A 20,589-nucleotide genomic window follows, 5' to 3' on the forward strand; every position below is an offset into this window, starting at 1 on the left:
TGGCTGCATGGTAGGGTGAGTGCCTGAATGGTGGGGTGAGTGCCTGCATGGTGGGGTGAGTGCCTGTAACGTGGGGTGAGTGCCTGCATGGTGGTGAGTGCCTGCATGGTGGTGTGACTGCCTGCATGGTGGGGTGAGTGCCTGCATGGTAGGGTGAGTGCCTGTATCGTGGGGTGAGTGCCTGCATGGTGGTGTGAGTGCCTGTATCGTGGTGTGAGTGCCTGTATCGTGGTGTGAGTGCCTGTATCGTGGTGTGGGTGCCTGTATGCCTGTATCGTGGTGTGAGTGCCTGTATCGTGGTGTGAGTGCCTGTATGCCTGTATCGTGGTGTGAGTGCCTGTATCGTGGTGTGAGTGCCTGTATTGTGATGTGAGTGCCTGTATCGTGGTTTGAGTGCCTGTATCGTGGTGTGAGTGCCTGTATCGTGGTGTGAGTGCCTGTATCGTGGTGTGAGTGCCTGTATGCCTGTATCGTGGTGTGAGTGCCTGCATCGTGGTGTGAGTGCCTGTATCGTGATGTGAGTGCCTGTATCGTGGTGTGAGTGCCTGTATCGTGGTGAGTGCCTGTATCGTGGTGTGAGTGGCTGCATGGTAGGGTGAGTGCCTGCATGGTGGTGTGAGTGCCTGCATGGTGGGGTGAGTGCCTGTATCGTGGTGTGAGTGCCTGCATGGTGGGGTGAGTGCCTGTATCGTGGGGTGAGTGCCTGCATGGTGGTGAGTGCCTGCATGGTGGTGTGACTGCCTGCATGGTGGGGTGAGTGCCTGCATGGTAGGGTGAGTGCCTGTATCGTGGGGTGAGTGCCTGCATGGTAGGGTGAGTGCCTGTATCGTGGTGTGAGTGCCTGTATCGTGGTGTGAGTGCCTGCATGGTGGGGTGAGTGCCTGTATGGTGGGGAGAGTGCCTGCATGGTGGTGTGAGTGCCTGCATGGTGGGGTGAGTGCCTGCATGGTGGGGTGAGTTCCTGCATGGTGGGGTGAGTTCCTGCATGGTGGGGAGAGTGCCTGCATGGTGGGGTGAGTGCCTGCATGGTGGGGTGAGTGCTTGTATTGTGGCTAGAGTGCCTGCATGGTGGGGTGAGTGCCTGCATGGTGGGGTAAGTGCCTGTATCGTGGGGTGAGTACCTGTATCGTGGTGTGAGTGCCTGTATCGTGGTGTGAGTGCCTGCATGGTGGGGTGAGTGCCTGTATCGTGGGGTGAGTGCCTGCATGGTGGTGTGAGTGCCTGTATCGTGGGGTGAGTGCCTGCATCCTGGTGTGAGTGCTTGTATGCCTGTATCGTGGTGTGAGTGCCTGCATGGTGGTGTGAGTGCCTGCATGGTGGTGTGAGTGCCTGTATCGTGGTGTGAGTGCCTGTGAGTGCCTGTAACGTGGTGTGAGTGCCTGCATCGTGGTGTGAGTGCCTGTATCGTAGTGTGAGTGCCTGTATCGTGATGTGAGTGCCTGTATCATGATGTGAGTGCCTGCATGGTGGGGTGAGTGCCTGTATCGTGGGGTGAGTGCCTGCATGGTGGGGTGAGTGCCTGTATCGTGGTGTGAGTGCCTGCATGGCGGGGTGAATGCCTGTATTGTGATGTGAGTGCCTGCATGGTGGGGTGAGTGCCTGCATGGTGGGGTGAGTGCCTGTATCGTGGGGTGAGTGCCTGCATGGTGGTGAGTGCCTGTATCGTGGGGTGAGTGCCTGCATGGTGGTGAGTGCCTGTATCGTGGTGTGAGTGCCTGCATGGTGGTGTGAGTGCCTGCATGGTGGTGTGAGTGCCTGCATGGTGGTGTGAGTGCCTGCATGGTGGGGTGAGTGCCTGCATGGTGGGGTGAGTGCCTGTATCGTGGGGTGAGTGCCTGCATGGTGGGGAGAGTGCCTGAATGGTGGTGTGAGTGCCTGCATGGTGGGGTAAGTGCCTGCATGGTGGGGTAAGTGCCTGCATGGTGGTGTGAGTGCCTGCATGGTGGGGTGAGTGCCTGCATGGTGGGGTGAGTGCCTGCATGGTGGTGTGAGTGCCTGCATGGTGGTGTGAGTGCCTGCATGGTGGTGAGTGCCTGTATCGTGGGGTGAGTGCCTGCATGGTGGGGTGAGTGCCTGCATGGTGGTGAGTGCCTGTATCGTGGTGTGAGTGCCTGCATGGTGGTGTGAGTGCCTGCATGGTGGTGTGAGTGCCTGCATGGTGGGGTGAGTGCCTGTATCGTGGGGTGAGTGCCTGCATGGTGGGGAGAGTGCCTGAATGGTGGTGTGAGTGCCTGCATGGTGGGGTGAGTGCCTGCATGGTGGTGTGAGTGCCTGCATGGTGGGGTAAGTGCCTGCATGGTGGGGTAAGTGCCTGCATGGTGGGGTGAGTGCCTGTATCGTGGGGTGAGTGCCTGCATGGTGGGGTGAGTGCCTGCATGGTGGGGTGAGTGCCTGCATGGTGGGGAGTACCTCAGTCTCCCTCAGTCTCCTCCGGAGCGTGTCGCTGTTGTCGCTCTTCCCTTTGAGGCGCTCGATGTCTCTCTCGAGGCGCTCTTTGGCCTGACGCACATTCTGCAGCAGCTCGGTGGCCTCAGAGCTCGCCCTGACCGCCTGAAACAAACAAACAAACAAACAAACAAACAAACAAACACACACACAGGGAGGGCGTGTAAAGGGGCGTGTCCTGAGACAGAGGAGGAGGTTCTTGTGACCTCTGACCTTGGAGAGTTTGTCCTGCAGCTCCTGGATCTTCAGCTGCTGCTCACAGTTTGTCTAAAGAAGAAAAAACACATTCACACAATTAAACATGATTATTGATGACACATTATGACATTTGATGAAACATTATGACATTTGATGAAACATTATGACATTTGATGAAACATTATGACATTTGATGAAACATTATGACATTTGATGAAACATTATGACATTTGATGAAACATTATGACATTTGATGAAACATTATGACATTTGATGAAACATTATGACATTTGATGAAACATTATGACATTTGCAGATGAACCAGACGCTGTGATTGGAGCGTGTTCTTGACGTACACTTGTAGTGCACAGCTGCACCAGCAGAGGGCGCACAGCTGCACCAGCAGAGGGCGCACAGCTGCACCAGCAGAGGGCGCACAGCAGCCACATACAACAGCCTCTGAGCACACGAGCTTCACTTTGACCTTTGACCTGCTCAGGGTCTGTGCTCTTCTGTTTATAAGAATGTGTCAGACAAAACACTGTCCACATCATCACCAGCTCTGAGCGCTAAGGACTAAAGAGCTTCAACATGAGGAGCGCGAGCAGGTGCTGCGCGAGCAGGTGCTGCGCGAGCAGGCGATGATTATTCCACACATGACTTCCTGTTTATCCTGCTCAGGCCAATGACCAGCTCATCCTCTAATGTCTTCCATCACCAACAGGGGCGGGTGGTGACATCATCAACATGCAAGTGCAGGTATTGCACATTCTCTAAGTCTGTGTGCAGGTATTGCACATTCTCTCAGTCTGTGTGCAGGTATTGCACATTTTCTCAGTCTGTGTGCAGGTATTGCACATTCTCTAAGCCTGTGTGCAGATATTGCACATTTTCTCAGTCTGTGTGCAGGTATTGCACATTCTCTAAGTCTGTGTGCAGGTATTGCACATTCTCTAAGTCTGTGTGCAGGTATTGCACATTCTCTAAGTCTGTGTGCAGGTATTGCACATTCTCTAAGTCTGTGTGCAGGTATTGCACATTCTCTCAGTCTGTGTGCAGGTATTGCACATTTTCTCAGTCTGTGTGCAGGTATTGCACATTCTCTAAGTCTGTGTGCAGGTATTGCACATTCTCTCAGTCTGTGTGCAGGTATTGCACATTCTCTAAGCCTGTGTGCAGGTATTGCACATTCTCTCAGTCTGTGTGCAGGTATTGCACATTCTCTAAGCCTGTGTGCAGGTATTGCACATTCTCTAAGCCTGTGTGCAGGTATTGCACATTCTCTAAGTCTGTGTGCAGGTATTGCACATTCTCTAAGTCTGTGTGCAGGTATTGCACATTCTCTAAGCCTGTGTGCAGGTATTGCACATTCTCTCAGTCTGTGTGCAGGTATTGCACATTCTCTCAGTCTGTGTGCAGGTATTGCACATTCTCTAAGTCTGTGTGCAGGTATTGCACATTCTCTCAGTCTGTGTGCAGGTATTGCACATTCTCTCAGTCTGTGTGCAGGTATTGCACATTCTCTAAGCCTGTGTGCAGGTATTGCACATTCTCTAAGTCTGTGTGCAGGTATTGCACATTCTCTCAGTCTGTGTGCAGGTATTGCACATTCTCTCAGTCTGTGTGCAGGTATTGCACATTCTCTAAGCCTGTGTGCAGGTATTGCACATTCTCTAAGCCTGTGTGCAGGTATTGCACATTCTCTCAGTCTGTGTGCAGGTATTGCACATTCTCTCGGCGCTCAGATCCCTCTGTATCTAAGCATTAAAGGCAGGATGTTATCACCATGGCAACGTCCTCAGTCAATTAAAAATGCTGTTTTGACAATTTTATTTTCAAATATGTTAAAGTTTAATTAGAACAAATTCAGATGAAACTATTTCATGTGTTCAGCAGACGTAACCATGCAGCTGTTCCTCCTCCTCCACCTCCTCTCTCCTCCTCCACCTCCTCTCTCCTCCTCCACCTCCTCCCCCCTCCTCCACCTCCTCCTTCCCCCTCCTCCACCTTCCCCCTCCTCTCTCCTCCTCCTCCACCTCCTCCTCTCTCCTCCTCCCCCCTCCTCTCTCCTCCTCCCTCCTCCTCTCTCCTCCTCCACCTCCTCTCTCCTCCTCCACCTCCTCTCTCCTCCACCTCCTCCACCCCCCTCCTCCACCTCCTCCTCCCCCCTCCTCCACCTCCTCTCTCCTCCTCCTTCCTCCTCTCTCCTCCCCCTTCCTCCACCTCCTCCCCCCTCCTCCACCTCCTCTTCCCCCCTCCTCCACCTCCTCTCTCCTCCCTCCTCCACCTCCTCCCTCCTCCTGAGGTGACGTACCTTCTCCAGTTTAGAGAGCAGCTCCTCCTCTCCTCCTCCTCTCTCCTCTACCTCCTCTCTCCTCTACCTCCTCTCTCCTCCTCCCTCCTCCTCCACCTCCTCTCTCCTCTTCCAACTCCTCTCTCCTCCTCCCTCCTCCTGAGGTGACGTACCTTCTCCAGTTTAGAGAGCAGCTCCTCCTCTCCTCCTCCTCTCTCCTCCACCTCCTCTCTCCTCCTCCTCCCTCCTCCACCTCCTCTCTCCTCCTCCTCCCCCTTCCTCCACCTTCTCTCTCCTCCCCCTTCCTCCACCTCCTCCCCCCTCTCTCCTCCTCTTCCCCCCTCCTCCACCTCCTCTCTCCTCCCTCCTCCACCTCCTCCCTCCTCCTGAGGTGACGTACCTTCTCCAGTTTGGAGAGCAGCTCCTCCTCTCCTCCTCCTCCTCCTCTCCTCCTCCTCCCTCCTCTCTCCTCCTCCTCTCTCCTACTCCCTCCTCCTGAGGTGACGTACCTTCTCCAGTTTAGACAGCAGCTCCTCCTCTCCTCCTCTCTCCTCCTCCACCTCCTCTCTCCTCCCTCCTCCTCCTCTCTCCTCCTGAGGTGACGTACCTTCTCCAGTTTAGAGAGCAGCTCCTCCTCTCCTCCTCCTCCTCCTCTCTCCTCCTCCTCTCTCCTCCTCCACCTCCTCGCTCCTCCCTCCTCTCTCCTCCTCCTCTCTCCTACTCCCTCCTCCTGAGGTGACGTACCTTCTCCAGTTTAGACAGCAGCTCCTCCTCTCCTCCTCTCTCCTCCTCCACCTCCTCTCTCCTCCCTCCTCCTCCTCTCTCCTCCTCCCTCCTCCTGAGGTGACGTACCTTCTCCAGTTTAGACAGCAGCTCCTCCTCTCCTCCTCCTCCACCTCCTCTCTCCTCCACCCCCCTCCTCCACCTCCTCTCTCCTCCTCCTCCCCCTTCCTCAACCTTCTCTCTCCTCCCCCTTCCTCCACCTCCTCCCCCCTCTCTCCTCCTCTTCCCCCCTCCTCCACCTCCTCTCTCCTCCCTCCTCCACCTCCTCCCTCCTCCTGAGGTGATGTACCTTCTCCAGTTTAGAGAGCAGCTCCTCCTCTCCTCCTCCTCCTCCTCTCTCCTCCTCCACCTCCTCTCTCCTCCCTCCTCCACCTCCTCCTCCACCTCCTCCTCCCCCCTCCTCCACCTCCTCTCTCCTCCTCCTTCCTCCTCTCTCCTCCCCCTTCCTCCACCTCCTCCCCCCTCCTCCACCTCCTCTTCCCCCCTCCTCCACCTCCTCTCTCCTCCCTCCTCCACCTCCTCCCTCCTCCTGAGGTGACGTACCTTCTCCAGTTTAGAGAGCAGCTCCTCCTCTCCTCCTCCTCTCTCCTCTACCTCCTCTACCTCCTCTCTCCTCCTCCCTCCTCCTCCACCTCCTCTCTCCTCTTCCAACTCCTCTCTCCTCCTCCCTCCTCCTGAGGTGACGTACCTTCTCCAGTTTAGAGAGCAGCTCCTCCTCTCCTCCTCCTCTCTCCTCCACCTCCTCTCCTCCTCCTCCCTCCTCCACCTCCTCTCTCCTCCTCCTCCCCCTTCCTCCACCTTCTCTCTCCTCCCCCTTCCTCCACCTCCTCCCCCCTCTCTCCTCCTCTTCCCCCCTCCTCCACCTCCTCTCTCCTCCCTCCTCCACCTCCTCCCTCCTCCTGAGGTGACGTACCTTCTCCAGTTTGGAGAGCAGCTCCTCCTCTCCTCCTCCTCCTCCTCCTCCTCTCCTCCTCCTCTCTCCTCCTCCACCTCCTCTCTCCTCCCTCCTCTCTCCTCCTCCTCTCTCCTACTCCCTCCTCCTGAGGTGACGTACCTTCTCCAGTTTAGACAGCAGCTCCTCCTCTCCTCCTCTCTCCTCCTCCACCTCCTCTCTCCTCCCTCCTCCTCCTCTCTCCTCCTGAGGTGACGTACCTTCTCCAGTTTAGACAGCAGCTCCTCCTCTCCTCCTCTCTCCTCCTCCACCTCCTCTCTCCTCCCTCCTCCTCCTCTCTCCTCCTCCCTCCTCCTGAGGTGACGTACCTTCTCCAGTTTAGACAGCAGCTCCTCCTCTCCTCCTCTCTCCTCCTCCTCCACCTCCTCTCTCCTCCCTCCTCCTCCTCTCTCCTCCACCCCCCTCCTCCACCTCCTCTCTCCTCCTCCTCCCCCTTCCTCCACCTTCTCTCTCCTCCCCCTTCCTCCACCTCCTCCCCCCTCTCTCCTCCTCTTCCCCCCTCCTCCACCTCCTCTCTCCTCCCTCCTCCACCTCCTCCCTCCTCCTGAGGTGATGTACCTTCTCCAGTTTAGAGAGCAGCTCCTCCTCTCCTCCTCCTCCTCCTCCTCCTCTCTCCTCCTCCTCTCTCCTCCTCCTCCACCTCCTCTCTCCTCCCTCCTCTCTCCTCCTCCTCTCTCCTCCTCCCTCCTCCTGAGGTGACGTACCTTCTCCAGTTTAGACAGCAGCTCCTCCTCCTCTCCTCCTCCTCCTCCTCTCTCCTCCTCCACCTCCTCTCTCCTCCCTCCTCCTCCTCTCTCCTCCTCCCTCCTCCTGAGGTGACGTACCTTCTCCAGTTTAGACAGCAGCTCCTCCTCTCCTCCTCTCTCCTCCCTCCTCCTCCTCTCTCCTCCTCCCTCCTCCTGAGGTGACGTACCTTCTCCAGTTTAGACAGCAGCTCCTCCTCTCCTCCTCCTCCTCCTCCTCCACCTCCTCTCTCCTCCCTCCTCCTCCTCTCTCCTCCTCCCTCCTCCTGAGGTGACGTACCTTCTCCAGTTTAGACAGCAGCTCCTCCTCTTCCGCTTTGCCCTGCTCTTTGGCCTGAAACACAGAAAACTTTTTTAAGATACGAGACCTGCAGAATAATTTTAACCAAACAAGACCAAATACAATCATCCACAAAAACATTTCGCCAAAATATCATGAAACAAAGAAGAAATCCAATCTTTTTAGGACACTCTCAATTTAGCCGCCATGACCCAAGATCAAAACAAAAGGAGGAGCTGAAATAGCAAATACTGAAATTCTAATTCTAACGAAATTCTTCAACTTTTAACTGGACCTTTAAAGTCCTCATATCATTAACACCTAGAGAAGAGAAGGACCCACTTGACTCTGCCTCACATAGACCCTTTTCTAACTAGCTCTAGCTCATACCAGAGCCATGCTGGTGTGATCCAGAATGTTGTGCTCAATGGTCCTATACTGAGAGTCATGTGGTGCCAGGGGTTCCTGTACAGGTCTTATACTGAGAGTCATGTGGTGCCTGAGGTTCCTGTACAGGTCTTATACTGAGAGTCATGTGGTGCCAGGGGTTCCTGTACAGGTCTTATACTGAGAGTCATGTGGTGCCTGAGGTTCCTGTACAGGTCTTATACTGAGAGTCATGTGGTGCCTGAGGTTCCTGTACAGGTCTTATACTGAGAGTCATGTGGTGCCTGAGGTTCCTGTACAGGTCTTATACTGAGAGTCATGTGGTGCCTGAGGTTCCTGTACAGGTCTTATACTGAGAGTCATGTGGTGCCTGAGGTTCCTGTACAGGTCTTATACTGAGAGTCATGTGGTGCCAGGGGTTCCTGTACAGGTCTTATACTGAGAGTCATGTGGTGCCTGAGGTTCCTGTACAGGTCTTATACTGAGAGTCATGTGGTGCCTGAGGTTCCTGTACAGGTCTTATACTGAGAGTCATGTGGTGCCGGGGGTTCCTGTACAGGTCTTATACTGAGAGTCATGTGGTGCCGGAGGTTCCTGTACAGGTCTTATACTGAGAGTCATGTGGTGCCTGAGGTTCCTGTACAAGTCTTATACTGAGAGTCATGTGGTGCCTGAGGTTCCTGTACAGGTCTTATACTGAGAGTCATGTGGTGCCTGAGGTTCCTGTACAGGTCTTATACTGAGAGTCATGTGGTGCCTGAGGTTCCTGTACAGGTCTTATACTGAGAGTCATGTGGTGCCTGAGGTTCCTGTACAAGTCTTATACTGAGAGTCATGTGGTGCCTGAGGTTCCTGTACAGGTCTTATACTGAGAGTAATGTGGTGCCTGAGGTTCCTGTACAGGTCTTATACTGAGAGTCATGTGGTGCCTGAGGTTCCTGTACAGGTCTTATACTGAGAGTCATGTGGTGCCTGAGGTTCCTGTACAGGTCTTATACTGAGAGTCATGTGGTGCCTGAGGTTCCTGTACAGGTCTTATACTGAGAGTCATGTGGTGCCTTAGGTTCCTGTACAGGTCTTATACTGAGAGTCATGTGGTGCCTGAGGTTCCTGTACAGGTCTTATACTGAGAGTCATGTGGTGCCTGAGGTTCCTGTACAGGTCTTATACTGAGAGTCATGTGGTGCCGGAGGTTCCTGTACAGGTCTTATACTGAGAGTCATGTGGTGCCTGAGGTTCCTGTACAGGTCTTATACTGAGAGTCATGTGGTGCCTGAGGTTCCTGTACAGGTCTTATACTGAGAGTCATGTGGTGCCTGAGGTTCCTGTACAGGTCTTATACTGAGAGTCATGTGGTGCCTGAGGTTCCTGTACAGGTCTTATACTGAGAGTCATGTGGTGCCTGAGGTTCCTGTACAGGTCTTATACTGAGAGTCATGTGGTGCCTGAGGTTCCTGTACAGGTCTTATACTGAGAGTCATGTGGTGCCTGAGGTTCCTGTACAGGTCTTATACTGAGAGTCATGTGGTGCCTGAGGTTCCTGTACAGGTCTTATACTGAGAGTCATGTGGTGCCTGAGGTTCCTGTACAGGTCTTATACTGAGAGTCATGTGGTGCCTGAGGTTCCTGTACAGGTCTTATACTGAGAGTCATGTGGTGCCTGAGGTTCCTGTACAGGTTTTATACTGAGAGTCATGTGGTGCCTGAGGTTCCTGTACAGGTCTTATACTGAGAGTCATGTGGTGCCTGAGGTTCCTGTACAGGTCTTATACTGAGAGTCATGTGGTGCCGGAGGTTCCTGTACAGGTCTTATACTGAGAGTCATGTGGTGCCTGAGGTTCCTGTACAGGTCTTATACTGAGAGTCATGTGGTGCCTGAGGTTCCTGTACAGGTCTTATACTGAGAGTCATGTGGTGCCTGAGGTTCCTGTACAGGTCTTATACTGAGAGTCATGTGGTGCCTGAGGTTCCTGTACAGGTCTTATACTGAGAGTCATGTGGTGCCGGGGGTTCCTGTCCAGGTCTTATACTGAGAGTCATGTGGTGCCGGGGGTTCCTGTACAGGTCTTACTGCAGATGACGCTTGAGTCATGAGGAGGAAGTGAAGAATCCCTGGGTCAAATCTGTTCTTACAACATGGAAGGAGCTGATCAGAACAAATTAAACACACATGTTACAATCTTAAACTGGTAAAGTTTTATGACCAAAGGTTTTGTACAAATAGAACTGAGCTGAGACTCAAGGTCTGGAGGACAAAAGGTCTAAAGGTTTTTCACCAGATGTAAAAGAGAATCACATGAAAAGCTTTGATATGTTGAAAGAGAAACAGACTTTTATAGGTTTTTACAAATAAGAGTCATTATAACCAATAAATGACTTATTGCTGGCTTTGTTTTGAGGAGAACCACAGAAACTACGGCTCTTTCCGCTCTTTACCTTCTGTATTCGCTGCTGGTACTCCACAGCTTTCCTCTTTAGATCTTCTCCAGTCTGTCTGGACTCTCTCAGCTCAGACTCGTACAGATCGCTGCGTCGTCGAGCTGCAGAGAGATCCTCCTCCAGCTGTCGGATGGTCACCTGCATCTCCTCCAGCTGGGCGTGGTACTCCTGCTCCTTGATCTCCTGCAGCTTGTTGCTCTGCTCGCGGATGTCGTGCAGCAGCTGCATGGCTTTGTCGTCTTCTCTGGAGACTTCCACACGAGCCTCCTCCAGACTGCGCTTCAGACTCTGAAGACAAGAACAGAGACTCTAGATCAGGGCTACTCAAGATGAGGCCCGGGGGGCCTCATCTTGACATAGCTGTGACATAGCTGTGACATAGCTGTGACATAGCTGTGACATAGCTGTGACATAGCTGTGACATAGCTGTGACATAGCTATGTCACAGCTGTGACATAGCTATGTCACAGCTGTGACATAGCTGTGACATAGCTGTGACATAGCTGTGACATAGCTGTGACATAGCTGTGACATAGCTGTGACATAGCTGGGTCACAGCTGTGACACAGCTATGTCACAGCTGTGACATAGCTATGTCACAGCTGTGACACAGCTATGTCACAGCTGTGACATAGCTGTGACATAGCTGTGACATAGCTGGGTCACAGCTGGGTCGCTAGGTGAGTTCTAAGGTTTGTGATTGATCAATAAAGTAACTTTTTTTGTGTCCGCTCTAAACTCCTGCCATGGACCCAAACTGCACCTACATTATAACACTCACAGTAGTATCAGTACTCACAGTAGTACTCACAGTAGTATCAGTACTCACAGTAGTATCAGTACTCACAGTAGTATCAGTACTCACAGTAGTATTAGTACTCACACTGCACTCTGTGATGTAGGTTGCCAGGTCCTGCTCCAGAACATTCCTCTGAGTCTCTGAAGCCTGAAGTTCTTCATCTTTCTGATGAAGAACTGACTCCAGGTCAGTCATTTTACGCTGGAACCGAGAAATCTCCTGCTCCATCTGAAAATACACAAAAATGTACGCACACGCGCACGCGCACACACACGCGCACACACACACACGCACACGCGCACACACACACACACACAGTCAGGCAGGTCTACTATGGGCCTAAAAGGCGGCCTCAGGAGGAAGGAGCTCTCTTAAGTGCAGACATAAAACTATAAAACTGATCCAAACCAGAGACTCAAATGTCTAGTATAATTGAAGTCATATTTTTCACTTTGTAGCTTAAGTTTATGCTCCGTCCTGACTCACACCAGACTAAGCTGTGACTCTGAGGCTCATGAGCTGTGACTCTGAGGCTCATGAGCTGTGACTCTGAGGCTCATGAGCTGTGACTCTGAGGCTCATGAGCTGTGACTCTGAGGCTCATGAGCTGTGACTCTGAGGCTCATGAGCTGTGACTCTGAGGCTCATGAGCTGTGACTCTGAGGCTCATGAGCTGTGACTCTGAGGCTCATGAGCTGTGACTCTGAGGCTCATGAGCTGTGACTCTGAGGCTCATGAGCTGTGACTCTGAGGCTCATGAGCTGTGACTCTGAGGCTCATGAGCTGTGACTCTGAGGCTCATGAGCTGTGACTCTGAGGCTCATGAGCTGTGACTCTGAGGCTCATGAGCTGTGACTCTGAGGCTCATGAGCTGTGACTCTGAGGCTCATGAGCTGTGACTCTGAGGCTCATGAGCTGTGACTCTGAGGCTCATGAGCTGTGACTCTGAGGCTCATGAGCTGTGACTCTGAGGCTCATGAGCTGTGACTCTGAGGCTCATGAGCTGTGACTCTGAGGCTCATGAGCTGTGACTCTGAGGCTCATGAGCTGTGACTCTGAGGCTCATGAGCTGTGACTCTGAGGCTCATGAGCTGTGACTCTGAGGCTCATGAGCTGTGACTCTGAGGCTCATGAGCTGTGACTCTGAGGCTCATGAGCTGTGACTCTGAGGCTCATGAGCTGTGACTCTGAGGCTCATGAGCTGTGACTCTGAGGCTCATGAGCTGTGACTCTGAGGCTCATGAGCTGTGACTCTGAGGCTCATGAGCTGTGACTCTGAGGCTCATGAGCTGTGACTCTGAGGCTCATGAGCTGTGACTCTGAGGCTCATGAGCTGTGACTCTGAGGCTCATGAGCTGTGACTCTGAGGCTCATGAGCTGTGACTCTGAATAGTACACATATGTAGAATAGCACACATATCTAGTAAAGCACACATATGTAGTATAGCACACATATGTAGTATAGCACACATATGTAGTATAGCACACATATGTAGTGTAGCACACATATGTAGTATAGCACACATATGTAGTATAGTACACATATGTAGTATAGCACACATATGTAGTATAGCACACATATGTAGTATAGTACACATATGTAGTATAGTACACATATGTAGTGTAGCACACATAATGTAGTATAGCACACATATGTAGTGTAGCACACATATGTAGTATAGTACACATATGTAGTATAGCACACATATGTAGTATAGCACACATATGTAGTATAGTACACATATGTAGAATAGTACACATATGTAGAATAGTACACATATGTAGTATAGCACACATATGTAGTATAGCACACATATGTAGTATAGTACACATATGTAGAATAGTACACATATGTAGTATAGCACACATATGTAGTATAGCACACATATGTAGTATAGCACACATATGTAGTGTAGCACACATATGTAGTATAGTACACATATGTAGTATAGCACACATATGTAGTATAGCACACATATGTAGTGTAGCACACATATGTAGTATAGTACACATATGTAGTATAGTACACATATGTAGTATAGCACACATATGTAGTATAGCACACATATGTAGTATAGCACACATATGTAGTGTAGGACACATATGTAGTATAGCACACATATGTAGTATAGCACACATATGTAGTATAGTACACATATGTAGAATAGTACACATATGTAGTATAGCACACATATGTAGTGTAGCACACATATGTAGTATAGCACACATATGTAGTATAGCACACATATGTAGTATAGTACACATATGTAGTATAGTACACATATGTAGTATAGCACACATATGTAGTATAGTACACATATGTAGTATAGCGCACATATGTAGAATAGTGCACATATATGTAGAATAGTGCACATATATGTAGTATAGCACACATATGTAGTATAGCACATATATGTAGTATAGTACACATATGTAGTATAGCACACATACGTAGTATAGCACACATACGTAGTATAGCACACATACGTAGTATAGTACACATACGTAGAATAGTACACATATGTAGTATAGCACACATATGTAGTATAGCACACATATGTAGTATAGCACACATATGTAGTGTAGCACACATATGTAGTATAGTACACATATGTAGTATAGTACACATATGTAGAATAGTACACATATGTAGTATAGCACACATATGTAGTATAGCACACATATGTAGTATAGCACACATATGTAGTGTAGGACACATATGTAGTATAGCACACATATGTAGTATAGCACACATATGTAGTATAGTACACATATGTAGAATAGTACACATATGTAGTATAGCACACATATGTAGTATAGCACACATATGTAGTATAGCACACATATGTAGTATAGCACACATATGTAGTATAGTACACATATGTAGAATAGTACACATATGTAGTATAGCACAAATATGTAGTGTAGCACACATATGTAGTATAGTAGACATATGTAGTATAGTACACATATGTAGTATAGCACACATATGTAGTATAGCACACACATGTAGTATAGTACACATATGTAGTGTAGCACACATATGTAGTATAGCAGACATATGTAGTATAGTACACATATGTAGTATAGTACACATATGTAGTGTAGCACACATATGTAGTATAGCACACATATGTAGTATAGCACACATATGTAGTATAGCACAGATATGTAGTATAGTACACATATGTAGTATAGTACACATATGTAGTATAGTACACATATGTAGTGTAGCACACATATGTAGTGTAGCACACATATGTAGTATAGCACACATATGTAGTATAGCACACATATGTAGTATAGCACACATATGTAGTATAGCACACATATGTAGTATAGCACACATATGTAGTATAGCACACATATGTAGTATAGTACACATATGTAGTGTAGCACACATATGTAGTGTAACACACATATGTAGTATAGCACACATATGTAGTATAGCATATATATGTAGTATAGTACACATATGTAGTATAGCACACATATGTAGTATAGTACATATATGTAGTATAGTACACATATGTAGTATAGTACACATATGTAGTGTAGCACACATATGTAGTATAGCACACATATGTAGTATAGCACACATATGTAGTATAGTACACATATGTAGTATAGTACACATATGTAGTATAGTACACATATGTAGTGTAGCACACATATGTAGTATAGCACACATATGTAGTATAGTACACATATGTAGTGTAGCACACATATGTAGTGTAGCACACATATGTAGTATAGCACACATATGTAGTGTAGCACACATATGTAGTATAGTACACATATGTAGTGTAGCACACATATGTAGTGTAACACACATATGTAGTGTAACACACATATGTAGTATAGCACACATATGTAGTATAGCATATATATGTAGTATAGTACACATATGTAGTATAGCACACATATGTAGTATAGCACACATATGTAGTATAGCACACATATGTAGTATAGCACATATATGTAGTATAGTACACATATGTAGTATAGTACACATATGTAGTATAGTACACATATGTAGTGTAGCACACATATGTAATATAGCACACATATGTAGTATAGCACACATATGTAGTATAGTACACATATGTAGTGTAGCACACATATGTAGTATAGCACACATATGTAGTATAGCACACATATGTAGTGTAGCACACATATGTAGTGTAGCACACATATGTAGTGTAGCACACATATGTAGTGTAGCACACATATGTAGTATAGCACACATATGTAGTGTAGCACACATATGTAGTGTAGCACACATATGTAGTGTAGCACACATATGTAGTGTAGCACACATATGTAGTGTAGCACACATATGTAGTGTAGCACACATATGTAGTGTAGCACACATATGTAGTATAGCACACATATGTAGTAAACATGTAATTTCTGACCTTGTGACATTTGTCTTGTGTTTCCTGCAGCTCTCTGGATTTGAGGTGCAGCTTCTTTTCCATAGAGTTGTTTTTGGCCGGAGAGTTGACACTCACTGACACTGCCCTGGAAACAACACAACACACATGTGAAGAACACAACAACACACACATGTGAAGAACACACACATGTGAAGAACACACACATGTGAAGAACACACACATGTGAAGAACACACACATGTGAAGAACACAACAACACACATGTGAAGAACACAACAACACACACATGTGAAGAACACACACATGTGAAGAACACACACATGTGAAGAACACACACATGTGAAGAACACACACACATGTGAAGAACACACACATGTGAAGAATACACACATGTGAAGAATACACAAATGTGAAGAACACACACATGTGAAGAACACACACATGTGAAGAACACACACATGTGAAGAACACACACATGTGAAGAACACACATGTGAAGAACACACACATGTGAAGAACACACACATGTGAAGAACACACACATGTGAAGAACACACACATGTGAAGAACACACACATGTGAAGAACACACACATGTGAAGAACACACATGTGAAGAACACACACATGTGAAGAACACACACATGTGAAGAACACACACATGTGAAGAACACACACATGTGAAGAACACACACATGTGAAGAACACACATGTGAAGAACACACACATGTGAAGAACACACACATGTGAAGAACACACACATGTGAAGAACACACATGTGAAGAACACACACATGTGAAGAACACACACATGTGAAGAACACACACATGTGAAGAACACACACAAGAGCTGCATCTTGAGGATTAAAAAAGATTTTTTTAAAATATATATATATATATATATATATATACATATATATAGAAGATAAGATAAGATATTCCTTTATTGTCCCACATGGGGAAATTTCATTGTTGCAATGCAGGTAGATCCAGAGGTAGATCCAGAAGAACAGATCACTTATAGGAAGTCTGAAAAACACTTTCAGTAGAAGATCTCCTATAAATAAATAAAAACTCCCATAGACAAATAAATAAATAAATACATAAATACCATGTCATGTGATCACGACAGTAATTGCACATGAATATGTGTCACGACAGCACATAGATTGCACATGAATTTCACAGTAATTGCACATATGACAGAATTGCACATGGTTAGGTCAGTATTGTGAGTGTTCAGGACTAACAGTGTTTGTTATAAAGTCTGACAGCAGCAGAAGGAAAGACCTGCGAAACCTTTCCTTCACACAGAGGGTGGATCAGTCTCTCACTGAAGCTGCTCTCCAGAGCGGACAGAGTGTCCTGCAGGGGACAGAGTGTCCTGCAGGGGACAGAGTGTCCTGCAGGGGGCGACACTCATGGTCCAGCATAGATGTGAATCTAGCCAGGACCCTCCTGTCCCCCACCTCCTGCACCGAGTCCAGAGCACAGCCCAGGACGGAGCTGGACTTCTTGATGACTCTGTCCAGCTTCTTCCTCTCTCTCTCTGTGATGCTGCTGCTCCAGCAGGCCACACCTACAGGAGCTGATGCCACCACAGAGTCAGAGAAGGTCTTCAGGAGTGGCCCTGTCACTCCAAAAGACCTGAGTCTCCTCAGGAGGTAGAGCCGACTCTGGCTCTTCCTGTACAGTGTTTGTTATGAGTCCAGTCCAGTTTGTGGTTCAGATGAACACCCAGGTACTTGTATGAGTCACTCTCTCAATGTCCCGTCCCTGGATGTTCACTGGTGAGGGGGCAGTGGGGTGGCGTCTGTGGAAGTCCACCACCATCTCCTTGGTCTTCCCCGCGTTGATGAGGAGGTGGTTCCGCTGACCCAGTCCACAAAGTCCTGCTCCAGTCCTCTGTCCTCCGCATCATCGTCGTCTGTGATGAGTCCGATGATGGCAGAGTCATCAGAGAACTTCTGCAGGACACAGCTGTCCGTGTCATGTCTGAAGTCTGCAGTGTAAAGGGTGAAGAGAAAGGGCGCGAGGACAGTGCCCTGGGGCCCCCACACTGCAGGTCCGAGTGTCAGACACACAGTTCCGGGCTCTCACAAACTGGGGTCGGTCTGTGAGGTCGTCCAGGATCCACTCTGCCAGGTCATACTCCACACCAGCCGTCTCCAGCTTGTCCCTCAGGAGCAGTGGCTGGATGGTGTTGAAGGCGCTGGAGAGATCGAAGAACAGGATCCTCACAGAGCTGCCAGGCTTTTCCAGGTGAGAGAGAGAGCGGTGCAGCAGGAGATGACGGCGTCCTCCACTCCGATGCCAGACCGATATGCAAACTGCAGCGGGTCCATGGCTGAGCTCATGGTGGAGCGGAGGTGGTCCAGGACCAGCTCCAGTGTCTTCATCAGGACGTGAGAGCCACTGGCCTGAAGCTGTTGAGGTCTTTGGGGCGCGGTGTCTTAGGCACAGGTACCAGACAGGAGGTCTTCAGACCTGTGGTACCAGCCTCAGCTTCAGGCTCATGTTGAAGACATGTTCCATAACTCCACACAGTTCATCTGCAGGACTTAAGGAGCCTGGAGCTGATGCCTCAGGTCCTGCTGCCTTCCTCACTTTAATCCTCTTCAGCTCTCTCCTCACCTGTGCTGCTGTGACAGTCAGTGGTTGGCAGGGGGACTGTGTGCTGGGGGGATGGGTGAGTCCAGGGGGACTGTGTCCTGGGGGGACAGGTGAGTCCAGGGGGACTGTGTGCTGGGGGGACAGGTGAGTCCAGGGGGACTGTGTGCTGGGGGGATGGGTGAGTCCAGGGGGACTGTGTGCTGGGGGGACAGGTGAGTCCAGGGGGACTGTGTGCTGGGGGGATGGGTGAGTCCAGGGGGAGTGGGGAGCTGATGGGCCAGAGCAGAGGAACGGGTGTGGGCCATTGTCCAGCTGTGAAAGAGGGAGCATGCAGCTGTGCAGGGGGAGGGGCGGGTGACCGATCAAACCTCAAGAAGTGAGCATTTAAATCATTCACCCACTGTAGATCCCCCTCTGTCTGGGCAGGGGGGATTTTGAAGCCCGAGATGGTTTTCAGGCTCCTCCACACTCCCTGAATGTTCTTTTGCTGAAGCTGCTCCTCCATCCTCCTCTTGTAGCCGGCCTCAGCCTGCCTGATCTTCCTCCTCAGCTCCTTCTGCACAGTCCTCAGCTCCTCCTTGTTCCCTGACCTGAAGGCTCTCTTCTTCTACTTCAGCAGAGCCTTCAGTTCACGGTTAATCCATGGCTTGTTGTTTGGAAAACACCGCACCGTCCGGGAGGGAACAATGTTCTCAAAACAGAAGTTGATGTAGTCCGTGATGCACTCTGTGATGGTGTTGATGTCCTCCCCATGTGGGTCATAAAGCTCAGTCCAGACAGTGGTGCTGAAGCAGTCCCTCAGAGCCTCCTCGCTCTCAGCAGACCACCTCCTCACCTCACGGGACACCACAGGCTGCCTGCGCACGATGGGTTCATACACAGGCCTCAGATGTACAAGGTTGTGGTCCGAGCTGCCCAAGGGAGGGAGGGGGGAAGAGGAATAAGCCTCCTTGGTGTTGGCAAAAAACAAGTCCAATGTTCTATTCTCTCTGGTGGGGCAGGTAACATACTGGGTGTATGTTGGTAGAACAGAAGAGGGAGAAGCGTGGTTAAAGTCACCAGAGATGAGGAAGAGAGCCTGTGGGTGCTGTGTTTGCAGCCTACAAGTGCAGGAGAGCAGTGCTTCACAAGCATCTTCAGCATTGGCAGACGGGGCCACATAGACTGCGATCAAAATCACATGTGAGAACTCCCGGGGCAGATAATATAGCCTCATGCCAATAGCCAATAGTTCAATATCCTTGTTACATAGCTGCTCCCTCACTGTGCAGTGTTCGGGTTTGGACCAGCTCGTGTTCACATACACCGCCAGACCTCCACCTCTCTTCTTCAGACCTCCACCCCTCTACTTCAGACCTCCACCTCTCTTCTTCAGACCTCCACCTCTTTTCTTCAGACCTCCACCTCTTTTCTTCAGACCTTCACCTCTCTTCTTCAGACCTCCACATCTCTTCTTCAGCCATCCACCTCTCTTCTTCAGACCTCCACCTCTCTTCTTCAGACCTCCACCTCTCTTCTTCAGACCTCCTCCTCTTTTCTTCAGACCTCCACCTCTCTTCTTCAGACCTCCACCTCTCTTCTTCAGACCTCCACCTCTCTTCTTCAGACCTCCACCTCTCTTCTTCAGACCTCCACCCCTCTTCTTCAGACCTCCACCTCTCTTCTTCAGACCTCCACCTCTCTTCTTCAGACCTCCACCTCTCTTCTTCAGACCTCCACCTCTCTTCTTCAGACCTCCTCCTCTTTTCTTCAGACCTCCACCTCTCTTCTTCAGACCTCCACCCCTCTACTTCAGACCTCCACCTCTCTTCTTCAGACCTCCACCTCTCTTCTTCAGACCTCCACCTCTCTTCTTCAGACCTCCACCTCTTTTCTTCAGACCTCCACCTCTCTTCTTCAGACCTCCACCTCTCTTCTTCAGACCTCCACCTCTCTTCTTCAGACCTCCACCTCTTTTCTTCCCGCATTCTCTCGTTCTGTCGCCCGCAGCAGATGAAAATTGTCCAAACCTACAATAGAGTCTGTATTTCTGCTGTTAACCAGGTCTCTGTGAAAATCAAGACACTGCTGTTCCTATAAATCCTCTGGGACCGCATGAGGCTCGCTATTTCCGTCATTTTATTTTGAAGGGACCTCACGTTACCCATGACTACGGCGGGAACCGACTTCCTGTTTGTCCCTCTCTTCTCTCGGAGTTTACGTCCAGCCCGTCTGCTTCTCTGTGTTTTCCTTAGGATGTCCGCCGGGATAACGTGACGATCT

At 49.6% G+C, this 20,589-nt stretch overlaps 1 protein-coding gene across 1 annotated transcript in view; it reads right to left on the reverse strand.

The window, feature by feature from the left end:
* The window catches only part of LOC140373440 (citron Rho-interacting kinase-like), a gene marked incomplete at its 3' end in the record, with an annotated part of 87,234 nt that overhangs the window by 34,622 nt on the left and 32,023 nt on the right, over nucleotides 1-20,589 (reverse strand). Inside the window, exons 10-15 of the mRNA XM_072459908.1 lie at nucleotides 15,738-15,843; nucleotides 11,404-11,547; nucleotides 10,518-10,808; nucleotides 7,695-7,748; nucleotides 2,659-2,712; nucleotides 2,410-2,550 (exon numbers count right to left, since the gene is read on the reverse strand). Of these exons, the coding sequence (XP_072316009.1) occupies nucleotides 2,410-2,550; nucleotides 2,659-2,712; nucleotides 7,695-7,748; nucleotides 10,518-10,808; nucleotides 11,404-11,547; nucleotides 15,738-15,843 (790 nt within the window). The remainder of the gene's footprint in view (nucleotides 1-2,409; nucleotides 2,551-2,658; nucleotides 2,713-7,694; nucleotides 7,749-10,517; nucleotides 10,809-11,403; nucleotides 11,548-15,737; nucleotides 15,844-20,589) is intronic.

This window comes from Eucyclogobius newberryi, unplaced genomic scaffold (genome assembly GCF_026437365.1).
Source record: "Eucyclogobius newberryi isolate DKJ021-1_F unplaced genomic scaffold, fEucNew1.0.hap1 SCAF_295, whole genome shotgun sequence".
In the NCBI taxonomy this organism is placed as follows: domain Eukaryota; kingdom Metazoa; phylum Chordata; class Actinopteri; order Gobiiformes; family Gobiidae; genus Eucyclogobius; species Eucyclogobius newberryi.